At 47.1% G+C, this 12,762-nt stretch overlaps 1 protein-coding gene across 1 annotated transcript in view; it reads left to right on the forward strand.

Annotated features, from left to right (window-relative positions):
- Nucleotides 1-528: 528 nt before the first annotated feature.
- The window catches only part of cxxc5a (CXXC finger protein 5a), a gene marked incomplete at its 3' end in the record, with an annotated part of 46,660 nt that continues 34,426 nt past the window's right edge, over nucleotides 529-12,762 (forward strand). The window contains exons 1-3 of the mRNA XM_079738160.1: nucleotides 529-559; nucleotides 742-808; nucleotides 8,346-9,504. Of these exons, the coding sequence (XP_079594286.1) occupies nucleotides 8,665-9,504 (840 nt within the window). The 5' untranslated portion in view covers nucleotides 529-559; nucleotides 742-808; nucleotides 8,346-8,664. The remainder of the gene's footprint in view (nucleotides 560-741; nucleotides 809-8,345; nucleotides 9,505-12,762) is intronic.

Raw genomic sequence — 12,762 nt, forward strand, 5'->3', positions numbered from 1 at the left:
TATGTCCACTTCTTAAATAATTCTACAGATCAATATGCCGGTAGGTAATCGCCTAACTCTGTAATTCCACATATTAATTTCAGATTAAAAATGTTAAAGTTAAATCACGAGGCCCCGTTTCAAATGAATGAGAGGATGGGATGCTTGAGAGACGGGGGGGGGCGAGCGCACACATCAGTGCACTATGCTATTCAATAAATATTCCCAAACAGTTAGACATCTCACTGTTTGGGAGACATCTCCCCCCCGCCCCCCTACATTTTAAGCCACCCGTCTCTCCCTCTTCATGACAAACGGGACGGCAACACACAGCTCCACTACACACACTGTGTGTGTGTGTGTGTGTGTGTGTGTGTGTGTGTGTGTGTGTGTGTGTGCGCGCGCCGCGGCGGCCGAAGTCCACTTCGGTTTTTCCCCGATGCTCCAAAAAAATCCATGAAACGTGTTTGCATGTTCCTCCGGCGGAGCTGGGATGTAGAGGTGGGATCAGCAGCGCCGACACGCAGAGAGAGACCGTGTGGTGGCGGGGGAACCCACGCGTGCTGCAGCTCATCGGAAAGTACGCTTTTCAAATCATTGACGCTCTTTTTCCTTTTCTCTCCGTGTGTCCCAGACGGGCGAGACGCGCTCCTCACCCCGGGGCTGTTTGTTTGGGAGAATAAGGTTGTTTTTTACCCCCTTCTTCCTTTTTTTTCTTTCTCTTTCTTTTTTGTCACACCATTCGGCGCGGTGGGCTTGCAGGAGACGACCCGCTCGGACTGTGGGAAGCAGCCCTCCCCTCCCTCTCCTCCTCATCCGCTCTGCCCCGGTAGGTGCAATCAAATACGGGTCCCTGTGTTTGCAAATATGTAGATAACCGGACGGGGAAGGGGAAGTGGAGGGGGGGGGGGGGTCATACTTTCTGGAAGTCCGCTGAAAGTTGGAATGTCATCGTGTATGATGGAGTTTGTCCGAGTGTGGTGTGTGTGTGTGTGTGTGTGTGTGTGTGTGTGTGTGTGTGTGTGTGTGTGTGTGTGTGTGTGTGTGTGTGTGTTCACAGAATAATCCTTAAATGTTGAGGCTGCGGACCCCCCCCGTGGCACCGCAGCTCGCCCCGTTGGTTTTAGACCAGTGGTTTCAGACAAAAGGTGTCTGTGCTCCTGCGTGGGTACACGGGCTACACTCTGGATCGTTGCTGGGCATGTGTGTTTGAGTGTGTGAGTGTGAGTGTGCGGTGACGCATGTGTTAATGTGTGACTTCACACACCCACCAGACACTGGAATATTGAGTCATTTTCCCCAAACATTGCCTTTTTTTAGTTCCCCCCCCCCCCCACACACACACACACTCTTGATGTGCGCTCTGGCGTGAGGGCAGGTACGGTCGCGGCTTTATTACTGTTGTTCAGTCGCTGTAGCGCCTTTCATTGCGTGTTTCTTTCTGTAATAGTCGGCTAAACGGTGCAGGAGATCACTGCACTTTAGATCCGTTCATGTGCGGCAAAAGTCCTGGCTGTCGCTGAGACTTTCCCCTTCGCTGTCTGTATTCCGCTTCGCAACTTGACGCTTACCTCAACGCTGGGCGACCACCACACAAGGACCACCATTAGAGGCAGCTATTCCGTTTCAACGCGTTGCCCATTAACCCTGCTGCTGTTTTAATCGTCTAATTATAATCAAGGGAAGCGTAAGTTGCCCCCTCAGGAGAACATCCATACGTAGTAGGAATTAATTTAGTTTGCACGGGTTAATATTGTTTCCAATGATGTTAATGTTCCCCTGCAACAAAGTTTTGTCCAGGTGGGATTTAAGCGTCTCGATTCTGAGTGTTTTAGGAGCCTGCTGTTCGTGGTGTGGTGGTGATTGTTGAGCCTATGCTGGCAATCTGCCACTTATATCATCCAGGGGATGCGTTCGGATTGAAATTAAACAGCCCGACTGCTCATCGTGAGATCCGGTCCGAGCGCCTGGGCTGAAGGCGGCGCTGGGGGGCCAAAGGTGGCGCAGGCGTTCAGACAATAGACCCGGCGACTCCTCACGCGCGTTTAGAGCCAACCGCCGGGCATTTAACTTCCACTGCGTGCGCGCGCGCACGTGAGTGTATGCGCGTGTGTGTGTGTGTGTGTGTGTGTGTGTGTGTGTGTGTGTTTGTGTGTGTGTGTGTGTGTGTGTGTGTGTGTAGGTGTGTGTGTGTGTTTGTGTGTGTGTGTGCTTGTGTGTGTGTGTGTGTGTGTGTGTGTGTGTGTGTGTGTGTGTGTGTGTGTGTGTGTGTGTGTGCGAATTTTGATAAGAGGGAGGATTGGGGGAATGTTTAGCAGAGAGAAAGGAACACACTCACACACATCCACACGCACACCAGACACACACACACACACACACACACACACACACACACACACACACAGCGAGGGAGAGAGAGAGAGAGAGAGAGAGAGAGGGGGGGGGGAGAGAGAGAGAGGGAGAGAGAGAGAGAGAGAGAGCGAGAGAGAGAGAGAGAGAGAGAGGGAGAGAGCACGACGTTGGTCCGTAGGGGAACATTACGTTTGCGTTTTCCATTACTCAAACTAATGCGTTGGAACGCATGTAGTATTTACTCAGTAGATTTAGTTATCATGCGTTGAGTGGATTAATCCATTCATAACTAAAAACAAAGTACATCTTGACATATTATTTATGCACAACTTTAAGTTGAATTACACAATATCCATAGCCTCCCCTTTATGTTATTTAGTATTTTGCAACTATGTTATATCTGTTTGAAGAAGCCATTGACATGATTCTATTTGCTTGACAAGTTTATTTGTTTACCTTGTTTTATTGCAGTAAACAACAGTGTTTATCTTATTTAACTCAATCTTTAAGCGACACATTCGTTCCTTAAATCGGTCTATTGGGTGTATCCGACCTGGTCTTGTGTGTAAGCCTAGCCATCAAACTTGCTAATTAAACAGCTTGTGTATGACGTCATTTTAATTAAATTTGTCAATAGTAGCCTTCATTTTGGCACTTAAAGTAACAGGTTGCTCGTTACCTGACAGTTGAAACTAAATGAACTTATTTTCGTTGGTCACATTAGGGTTTGAATACAACCTCGACGTCTGCCTCGCTGTCCTGATTAGGGTGTGTAGGTTGAATAATATGATATGAGTTCCGATTTCACTATTTTATTTTCAGATGTAGAAATGTCTCACAGTGAACAGAACATAATAAGCAGGAGGAATAGTAGTTAAACATTTAAATGTATAATTGTTCAAACAAAGGAGAAGAGGGGCAAGAGCAGATGTGTGTGTCTGTGTCTTCGTGTGTGCGTTTGTGTGTGTGCCACTCCCACTTAACCCAGACTGAAATACGCTTTGGATTCCCATTGAACCCAGTGGTTTATTGAATAATCAATCATAAATCAACTTGACATGTTGAACTATATATGAAACATGACAATAACAATCCCCTCATGCGACATGATGCGTGAGTACATCATGTTAACCAAATGGTCTTTCAGATGTGGATCATATAACATGATCCCATAAATTACAGCCAGTAGCTACCAAGGCAGGCTAAGACAAATAAAGTTCCTCCATCTACCACTGTTAAATCATGACTGAGATGTTGTTCCCCAAAGTGCCTTTCAATGACAACAGAACACAGCATCAGCAGGAGTTAGACATCCCGCTCAGGTGTGCCTACAGGTTTGGCTGTGGACGCTGGGGATTGGACCCAGCATCCTTTGGATGTCAAACACCCTAGCCATTACACTATCCTTGCCGGAACAGCTCTTCAACATTTAACCCAAGTAGATAATCCCTTTAATCAGGTTTATATTGAACATATCAGGTGGATGCTACAATATTCAATGCTAGATTAAATACTGTAATATCAATAGCTAGATTAATTTGTAGGTTGTTTCTGAGTAGGAAGGCTGGTTTCTAACGCATCCTCATGTGTGGGATTTGACATGACGGCACTAAGTTCTTGTGTTATTGTCGCTGTGATCACTGAGGGGTTTTAGGCGGGTCCGTAGTAGCGTTGGTAGTAGTGTGCAAGGTCAAGTGTAGTGGTCATGCACAACGACTTTCTCCTCAGCTGCATTACCAAGGATAACAGCTGTTCAGACTGGAAGGAGAGGTGAATGCTGCTATCCACTATTGAGTCATTTTAGCAGTCGCTTTTATCCAAAGTGATTTACAGAGAAAGTATTGAGTTACAGGGTGAGATCATTAATTATCAGGTAGAGGTTAGGCACCGAGCTCATAAATGCTTACAGTAACACTGCATTGGTCGTCCACAACAGGAAGTAGGTCAGGCAAACAATCAGTGACTATTAGCTACACAAAACATCCCACGTAACAATGATTAGCCATATATTTAAACATATTCAGTATAAAAGGGCCCCTATTTACCACCAGGTGGATCCATCCATCATACAAATGGGCTGGCACTACTTGATGTCATTATACAATTTGAATGGCTTAATATCTCATCAAATACTCAACATGTTACCTTGTGGTCAATTTCTGAACCTTTAAGAGAACATGGACAGAGTTTATATATTTTAATCCTGTAGTGTTGCTTATTACACATTCTGAACCCCTTTGAAAAATAGGTGATTGATGATTGATGAAGGTGATTGATCTCAAGGGGTTATTGTTCTTTTAGTGGTTGGATTTGGTGCAGGAGAAGGAGAGCCGTGGATTAATACTGTTGTGTGCAGGTTGACACAGTGCCTTTCCAGCCGCATCTCCGGTCTCCGGTGGTGACTGCGGCCGAGCCATTGGTCGATTTGAGAACGGCTGTGAACCGAGAGAGTAGTCATAGAGGCCCAGTATTGATCACTTGGAGCCACACCATCCAGACATAAATCAGGTTACTTTTTGTGCCAGACCTAATACAGGGTCTGACTCTGACCAAAAAAATAATAACAGCTCTTAACCAAAGCAAATGCAACTTTCTTCTTTATCAACTCTTACTTGGGCAGTGCCAGAGGTGGATTTGTCACATCGTTTTGAGCTTGAATTATTGCTTGTCTGTTTGAGTCAAAGAGCACAGAGGTATGTATAGAATGAGGCTTTAGCATGTGATGTAGAGTCACACAGGGAACCTGGAGTGTTTAGTGCAGGAAGACACGAGAAACAGACAGTGATCGCTTTGCAGCGTGTGGTTTTCTGCTGCATGGGCAGACTGAAGAGAACAGCTCTGACAGAGTAGAGTTCACATGTTTAGGTACATTAAACGGAGGAATCCTCTGGAATGATTTGAAAAAATTCTGGAGAGTGAGCTGATCAATGATGAATTGATCAGCCCTACACGCTTTTAAAGTGGAGGACATTGGCAAGAGAAAGTAACATGTTTGACTTGAAAAAGCAGAATTTGTGACCTTATACATAATGTGTTTATGTGTAATGAAAAATGATCACAGAATATTAAATGATCACGTTCATTTTATTTTACAAAGGCATCTAGCCAAAGGTTGTTGCATGGCGGATAAGGAAGCTTCCGGATATGACACTCATCGTCGTTTGCTATACAATAATAACAGTTTGATTAAATAATTTAAGTTCTACACCGAAACACACAACATTTAAATGTATTTAATCTTGTTTTTAGAACTCGAATATCCCTACGGCAGAACTGAAGAAATAGTCCAACAGTGTTTAAAAGTGTGACAATAACAACTCAAGGTGTGCTTGTCTTCGTGGCATGAGAGGGAAAACAAATGTAGCACTAGAAACAATAAAGCCAAAGGATTTACAGGTTCTGTAACACAAAAGAAAGAATTTCCTGAAAAGACCAAAGTCAACATAAAGATGTAAATGTCCCCCCGTAAAACTTATGTCTTGTATTGTGCACAACCAAGATAAATCAAATAGCAGCAAAACGTATGAATGAGTCGCACTGTACGGACAGAGCCTTTGTGTAGTCCAGTACTACTGCAGAGCTCCAAATGCGTCCTACGTTCCTGTCAACAGCGTCCGCACCTGTTAACTCTAGCGTCTAACATCACAGATCTCTACCACCTTCGCCACCTTCTCCTCCATACCCCCACAGTGACGGCTCATTGAACCCAGACCTAAGACTATCTCTTGATCAGAAGTCCAGCGTTCAAACGCGACCACAGTATAGAACGTCTCTCTCTTCTCTCTCTCTTCTCTCTCTCTCTCTCTCTCTTCTCTCTCTCTTCTCTCTCTCTCTCTCTCTCCCTCTCCCTCTCTTCCTCCCCCTTTTATTCCTGTTGGGTACAAACACAAGCGCCTCCCGGTCAGCCCAGCTCCCCTCCCACTTGCGCCCCGTGCGTCGGCCTGTATCGTATTCACCAGCGATTGTACAAACACCCCAGCGAGTGTTAAGATGCTTTGGAAGAAACCGGACCCACGGTCACCCACACAGAGGGGGGGCGCGGTGGTGGTGGTGGTGGTGGTGGTGGTGGTGGTGGGGGACCGGAGCTGTCGGCCTGGGGGTCTGGGGGCCGGCTCTGGTTCGCTGGCGCCACATCCCCCCTGAGCTGCGGAGAATGTGGGGGCTGAACCCTCGCCTTTGAAGCTCTACCTCCCACTAATTCTGGCCTTCCAATTTCCACACGCTGCACACACACGCACACACACCAGTCACACACGCATGCACACACACACACACACACACACACACACACACACAGCACGCACCCGTATACCCCCCCCCCCCCCCCCCCCTCCCCTTGCCTTTGTTTCCCTTATAAGGACAGACACGGCCATTTCCTCAGCCTCATGTGGGAGGTGGGCTGCTTGTTTGTGAACGCGGACATAGGTCAGGGGAAATGCAGCGTGTGTGTGTGTGTGTGTGTGTGTGTGTGTGCGTGTGTGTGTGTGAACTGTATTCATGTATACACACACATACACACAGAATACTAATTTATCCTTATTTCCCTTTACATTTTGCCTGCTTGTATTGTACAGCAACAGTTATTATTTTTTATTTTAAAGTTGACCTACCTACTTAATAAACTGCTTGCATTACCTATTGCCTCCTCACCTTGTTAACTGAATGACTGTTGTCCTACCTGCCCGTCTCCTTAACTATCTCAATCAATGCCCATACTTACTGTCCCAACCCCACTTACCCAACCCCACCTATCAACCAACCCAGCTACCTACCAAACTAAACCCCATCTACCTAACCACCTCCCCCGCTTCTTATCTAACTACCTACCAGGGTCTGTTGAAGGACCAAAGTGTTCCACACTAATGTGTGACTAAATTAATGAATGAATAAATGAATTATTTGATTTTAGATAGTGTGCTGAAACTCAGCACTGGTGTGTTATTGCCAAGTGGTTGACTTATAGCCTAAGCTCAACTAGTTGTGTCGTGGACGAGTCCAATAATAAAAAGATAAATGAGGGAAAAATTACCTTCAACAAACACACAAACAATGAAATTAATGAATAGGTCAAATTAAGCACACATTAATGTTTACTTTGAGTGCCTGCTTGCAGTAAATAGCTTATATTGAACAATGAGGATAACCTGCCTGCACTTCACGATAATTGGTGACTATTTGCTTTGTATTTATCTAAACTAACATCCATTGGGTGTTAAGGTTTTAGTTAATCTACGTTGAGGGTTTTAACACACCTGAATAAATGAACATACTGTAGCACACCTGGTAGCATTAGTTCCAGACAGCACACATGTTGAGTTAAATATACCAAAGAAAAAGACTTTTAATCTTTGGCATCTTTGAGTTTAAGTTTCACATAAGGAGAGAATTTAAGTTGAAGTTAAGTTATAAAGAGATATTCTAGAGGAGATTTGCAGTATATCTCCTCTTGGCCAGACACTATACTGCCCCATATTCACAAACACACTCATACACACATTGTCATACTCTGACGACAGGGTCAGCCGAGTCAACCACCAATATGTTGAGCAGCAGTCGGTTTGATGAACAATGTCTGGTTCAAGGACACATGCACACTTTAGCTGGCAACAAACAGCAGCTGTCCAGCTAAGAATAAGGACAATATTGTAAGGAAAATCTATGAAGGAATAAGATACATATTAATAAGGAAACTTTCTAGTTTCTAGTTTTTTTTAGAGCAGAGTATCTGTGTTTAGCTTAAGTATGAGCTCTTGTTAGAATGATGAAATGCCTACGGAGGTACTGTACCTGCCCGTATTCATGTGCATTGAACTACATTGCAGAGATTGCCCTATGAATTGCTTTCAAAAGTTATTGTGTTGAAAAGTGAATATTAGCTGTTCAAGTTTAAATAAATAAAAACATCAAATTGACCACCGTGTATTCTTCACGTGTACAAGCGTACTGCTCAGAGAAGCCCCTTCGCCGGCCGACTCACATCTGTGTCCTCTCTCCCCTGTCTCCCCCGTCTCCAGGGTCCGGACCGCCGATGGAGGCGCGTAGATGAGGCCTGAGTGGTAGCGTTGGCCGCGCTCCGGGGCCCGTCCTCCTCTGACCAAGGTCTCCGCTCGGGTTAGGACCCCACCGGGACGCCAGGCGGACACCGAGAGGACCCAAAGCCCCTTCCCACCCCCTCCCCCTCTCCCCCCCCCCCCCCTCCTCCTCCTCCTCTTCCTCCTCCTCCTCCTCCTCCTCACCCAGGCCCACCTTTCCGTCCCTAACCCCCTCCCCCCCAAAACCAGACCCACACACACCCCGTCCCATCCCCCCAGCGTCGGGGGGGAGAGACGGACCATGTCCGGCGGGCTGTCCGAGGGGGGCCGCACCGACGAGCTGGAGAGGAGCGGCGCCCGGCAGGACTCTCCCGTCATCGAGCGACGCAACCGCAGCGGCATCATCAGCCAGCCGCTCAACAAGAGCCTGAAGCACTCCCGCACGCTGCTGCAGTACACCGCCGCCGCGCCACCCGCCGCCGCGCCCCACGGCCACGGCCAGCACCACCACCACCACCACCACCACCACAAAGGACACGCCCACAATGGCGAGAGCAATAAGAGGGACCCCTCGACCAAGCCCCCGGCCCCGGCCCCGCCCGCGCCCACCGTGGCGGCGCTGGCAGCGGCCAAGCTGGACCGGACCTTGGAGCAGGTCCTGGAGGGACAGAACGGCCTGCTGCACTTCGCCCAGGCCGCCGCGCTGCTGAAGCGGGCGGGCATGGAGCACATGCTGCTGCCCGGCGGGGGCATGGGCGTGGGCGACGCGGGCTCGGGGGCCAGCGACCTGGAGGGCACGTCTGTCGCGGACGCCGTGGGGGGCCCGGTGGACTTCCCGTACGGAGTAGGGGGCGGCTTCCCCTTCAACCCGGGACTCTTCATCATGACGCCGGCGGGGGTTTTCCTGGCGGACAGCGCCTTGCACATGGCCGGCCTGGCGGAGTACCCGGCGCAGAGCGAGCTGGCGTCCGCCATCAACTCCGGCAAGAAGAAGCGGAAACGCTGCGGCATGTGCGGGCCCTGCCGGCGGAGGATTAACTGCGAGCAGTGCAGCAGCTGCCGGAACCGCAAGACGGGACACCAGATCTGCAAGTTCCGCAAGTGTGACGAGCTGAAGAAGAAACCGTCGGGCGCGCTGGAGGTGAGTCTGGATGGGGGTCGACCGGGTGGGTTGGGTGATGGTTGGGTGAGGGCTGGGTGATGGTTGGGTGAGGGCTGGGTGATGGTTGGGTGAGGGTTGGGTGATGGTTGGGTGAGGGCTGGGTGATGGTTGGGTGAGGGCTGGGTGATGGTTGGGTGATGGTTGGGTGATGGTTGGGTGAGGGCTGGGTGATGGTTGGGTGAGGGCTGGGTGATGGTTGGGTGATGGTTGGGTGATGGTTGGGTGAGGGCTGGGTGATGGTTGGTTGAGAGTTGGGTAAGGGTTGGGTGAGGGCTGGGTGAGGGTTGGTGAGGGTTGGCTGTTTGGTGGTCAGGTGATTTGTTGGGTGGATCGTGATCTTTTTTGTTTTATTTGGAGGTTGAGTGATAGTTTGGGGATTAGATATTGTCTGGGGGTTAGATGATTTACTTGACAGTTGGGGGAATTTTGAGTGATTAGGTGAATGGTTTGAATGTGACTGCTGTTTAGTTCAAATAAACTCACCAAATACTTAAATTAGATAATTATTATGATTATATATGATTTTATTATTATTTCTGTTAGTTGACACGGTTTTAGTTTTCCAAACTCTAAACCAGAGAAACATGCAGAGCTGTAGGGCAGGCTGTTTATGAAACTGAAAGCCAGACAGCAGATGGTTAAAAGCGAGTTAATAGGAGGGCAACCGCAGAGAAACTTCTGGAAATATTGGGTCCACCATGTTCCGGTGTCTCGCGCTGCTAGTCTCCAGGAGTCCGACGTCTGACGTGTCCGGGGAATAACAGTGGCAGATTGCTGCACAGTTGACTGGCTTTTCGTTTTAGAGAGAGAGAGGGAGAGCGGGAGGGAGGGAGAGAGAGAGAGCGAGAGAGAGAGAGAGAGAGCGAAAGTACAGGGGCAGAGGGAACCCTGGGCAAAGGGCTGGGAGAAGCCGTGGTCTGGGAGGTGACAGGTGGTGCGATGGGTGGAGGGCGCGAGCGGGGGGTGGGGGCCATGCGCGCCATAGGGATCTCTTTAATCTGTTCACCATGGTCAGCACTCCCCCCCCCACACCGCTCTGAATGGGTGGTCTGGGTTCATTCACCAGTGGAAATACAAGGCCGTCATTTGTGCTTCTTGTGCCCACGCTGATTTGAACCCTGCTTACAGTAACGCACTGTGGAAACCTCAAACGCACTGGGACGTTGGCCTGAGTTACGTTTCTGTCACCGCCTTTGTCTTAACGCATTAAATCCATGACTCAAGAAATACAGAATTCAATGTAGAATTGAATCTGTCCAATCTGTCGCTGCCCGTGGGCCCACAAATAGATTTACTTATAATGCTGTAAAAACGCTGTAATTTATTAATTTTTACTTATTTTAAAAAGTGTGAATGTGTGATAAATAGATGGGGTGTGTTGAATATAAATTTGTGTGTGTGTGTTTGTGTGTGTGTGTGTGTGTGTGTATGTGAGATAGTGAGGAAAGAGGGTATCTATGCCACATTGACACCTGGTGCTACAGCTGACAGACTAATAGCCAGATGGGCCATGTTGTGAGCACACACACACAGAGACACACACACCCTTGGGTCTCTGTCCCCCTCCGGAGACACACACACATGGTTAAATGGTCCTTGCATTTTGTCCTCCTGCAAGCGTTACCACGGTGATAAGCATCTTTCAAAACAGAAAGAGAAAGAGAGAGAAAGAGAGAGGGAGAGAGAGAGAGAGAGAGGTTATTGTAATTGTCGATTATTCTGAAAATAATCGCTTAAATAAGAACTTTGTTTGACCTCCAAATGAGAATCATAAAAACATATTTTATAACGGCATATTGAGAGACATATTATGTCAGCTTGGAGTTTCAATAAGAACCAGTCATACAGTTTCATCATACAAAGAAATAAAGATAACTCAAATTCAGTTGTAGCAGGGTCAATGATATTTCACACAGAACTCGTAGACGGTTGTAGCTTTCACTAAAAATAAACCATGACTCATTGACTGCTGCTAAATGCCGATGGCCAATTTGTTTAACGTCAAATAATCATGACAGCCCTAATTTAGTATTAATTTCATTACATTATTAAATTAGTTTATTGTATGAATTTTAGAATGTCAATTAGAATCCTTAGCAACTTATCATTGAGGTTGATTGAGTATAGATGTAGGTCCAACAACTGTAAATATATTTTTTGAATTGTTAAGCCCTTAATGACGGTTAGTGCGTAAGAGTATGGAAGACTGTGGAAGAGCTCAGGTAAAATCGTTGTGCAATTCATACTAACTATTGCAATAACTATTTCCTTACCTGTCCTGGACTGAATATTTTAGATGGTCATATTATATGTTATTGTTATGCTATTATATAAATTGTTGTAATTTTTCTATTTATCAATTCAAGATATTTTTCTTGGTTTGGTCTTCCTGGTTGTTGAGCTCTATTACATTAAGGGTCTTTCGGACCTAGCCTAGTTTCAGTATAAAGTATGCCTTTGTACTTCTCCACCCAGACCGGCCAGTGGGGGCCAGGAGATATATCGGTTCTTATTTTAGCGTTTAGCTCATTTTTACCTCATACTCTCATTCATTCACCGTTAGCCGTTCGATAGCTGTCCCGCGAGGCCGCGAGGGAGACAACAGCTGTTTAAACTGGTGATTCATCAGACAGCGTAGCCCCACCTAGCTCCGCTGGCTCTAAGTATGTGAGGTCATCACTCTGGTTCTACCACTATAGCACATAGCCCTGGCTAAACCTTGATGACATCAAGTGTTTGATGTCATCAAGCTGGTGAATCGCTCAGAGAACGTACAGTAGCCCTAGACAAACTGTCTCTGTGCTGTCGCTAGGTGTTTCTAGGTTTGTGATGTCATCAGCTTTTTAAACTGCCACCGATTGTGTGATGAAAATCTGCCGCTAGATCTGTCACTAAGCGAGTGATTTAATCAAGAGTTGAAAATGTCACCCAGTGAGAGTTGAAAATGGTAGCTTGATCAGAGACGTTAGCCAAGCGCTAGCTAAACCGTTGCTAAGTAGGGGACGTCTCATCAGCTATTTTAAACTGGAGGATTGGTCAGAGTTGGTAGCGCTAGCTAAGTGTGTGATGTCATGGGCATGAGTTAAATGTCAGACGATGATTAGTTTTATGAAGAGATCTGCTGAGTCATGGAAGGGGGAAACGGGAGAAGATAGCGACTCAGCATTAAATTGTAAATGTCAATACAGACTAGATTACGACGAGGTTGTCAAACATTCTGTATTGTCTGTATGAGAG

Source organism: Pollachius pollachius (genome assembly GCF_949987615.1).
Source record: "Pollachius pollachius genome assembly, chromosome: 6".
Taxonomy (NCBI): Eukaryota; Metazoa; Chordata; class Actinopteri; order Gadiformes; family Gadidae; genus Pollachius; species Pollachius pollachius.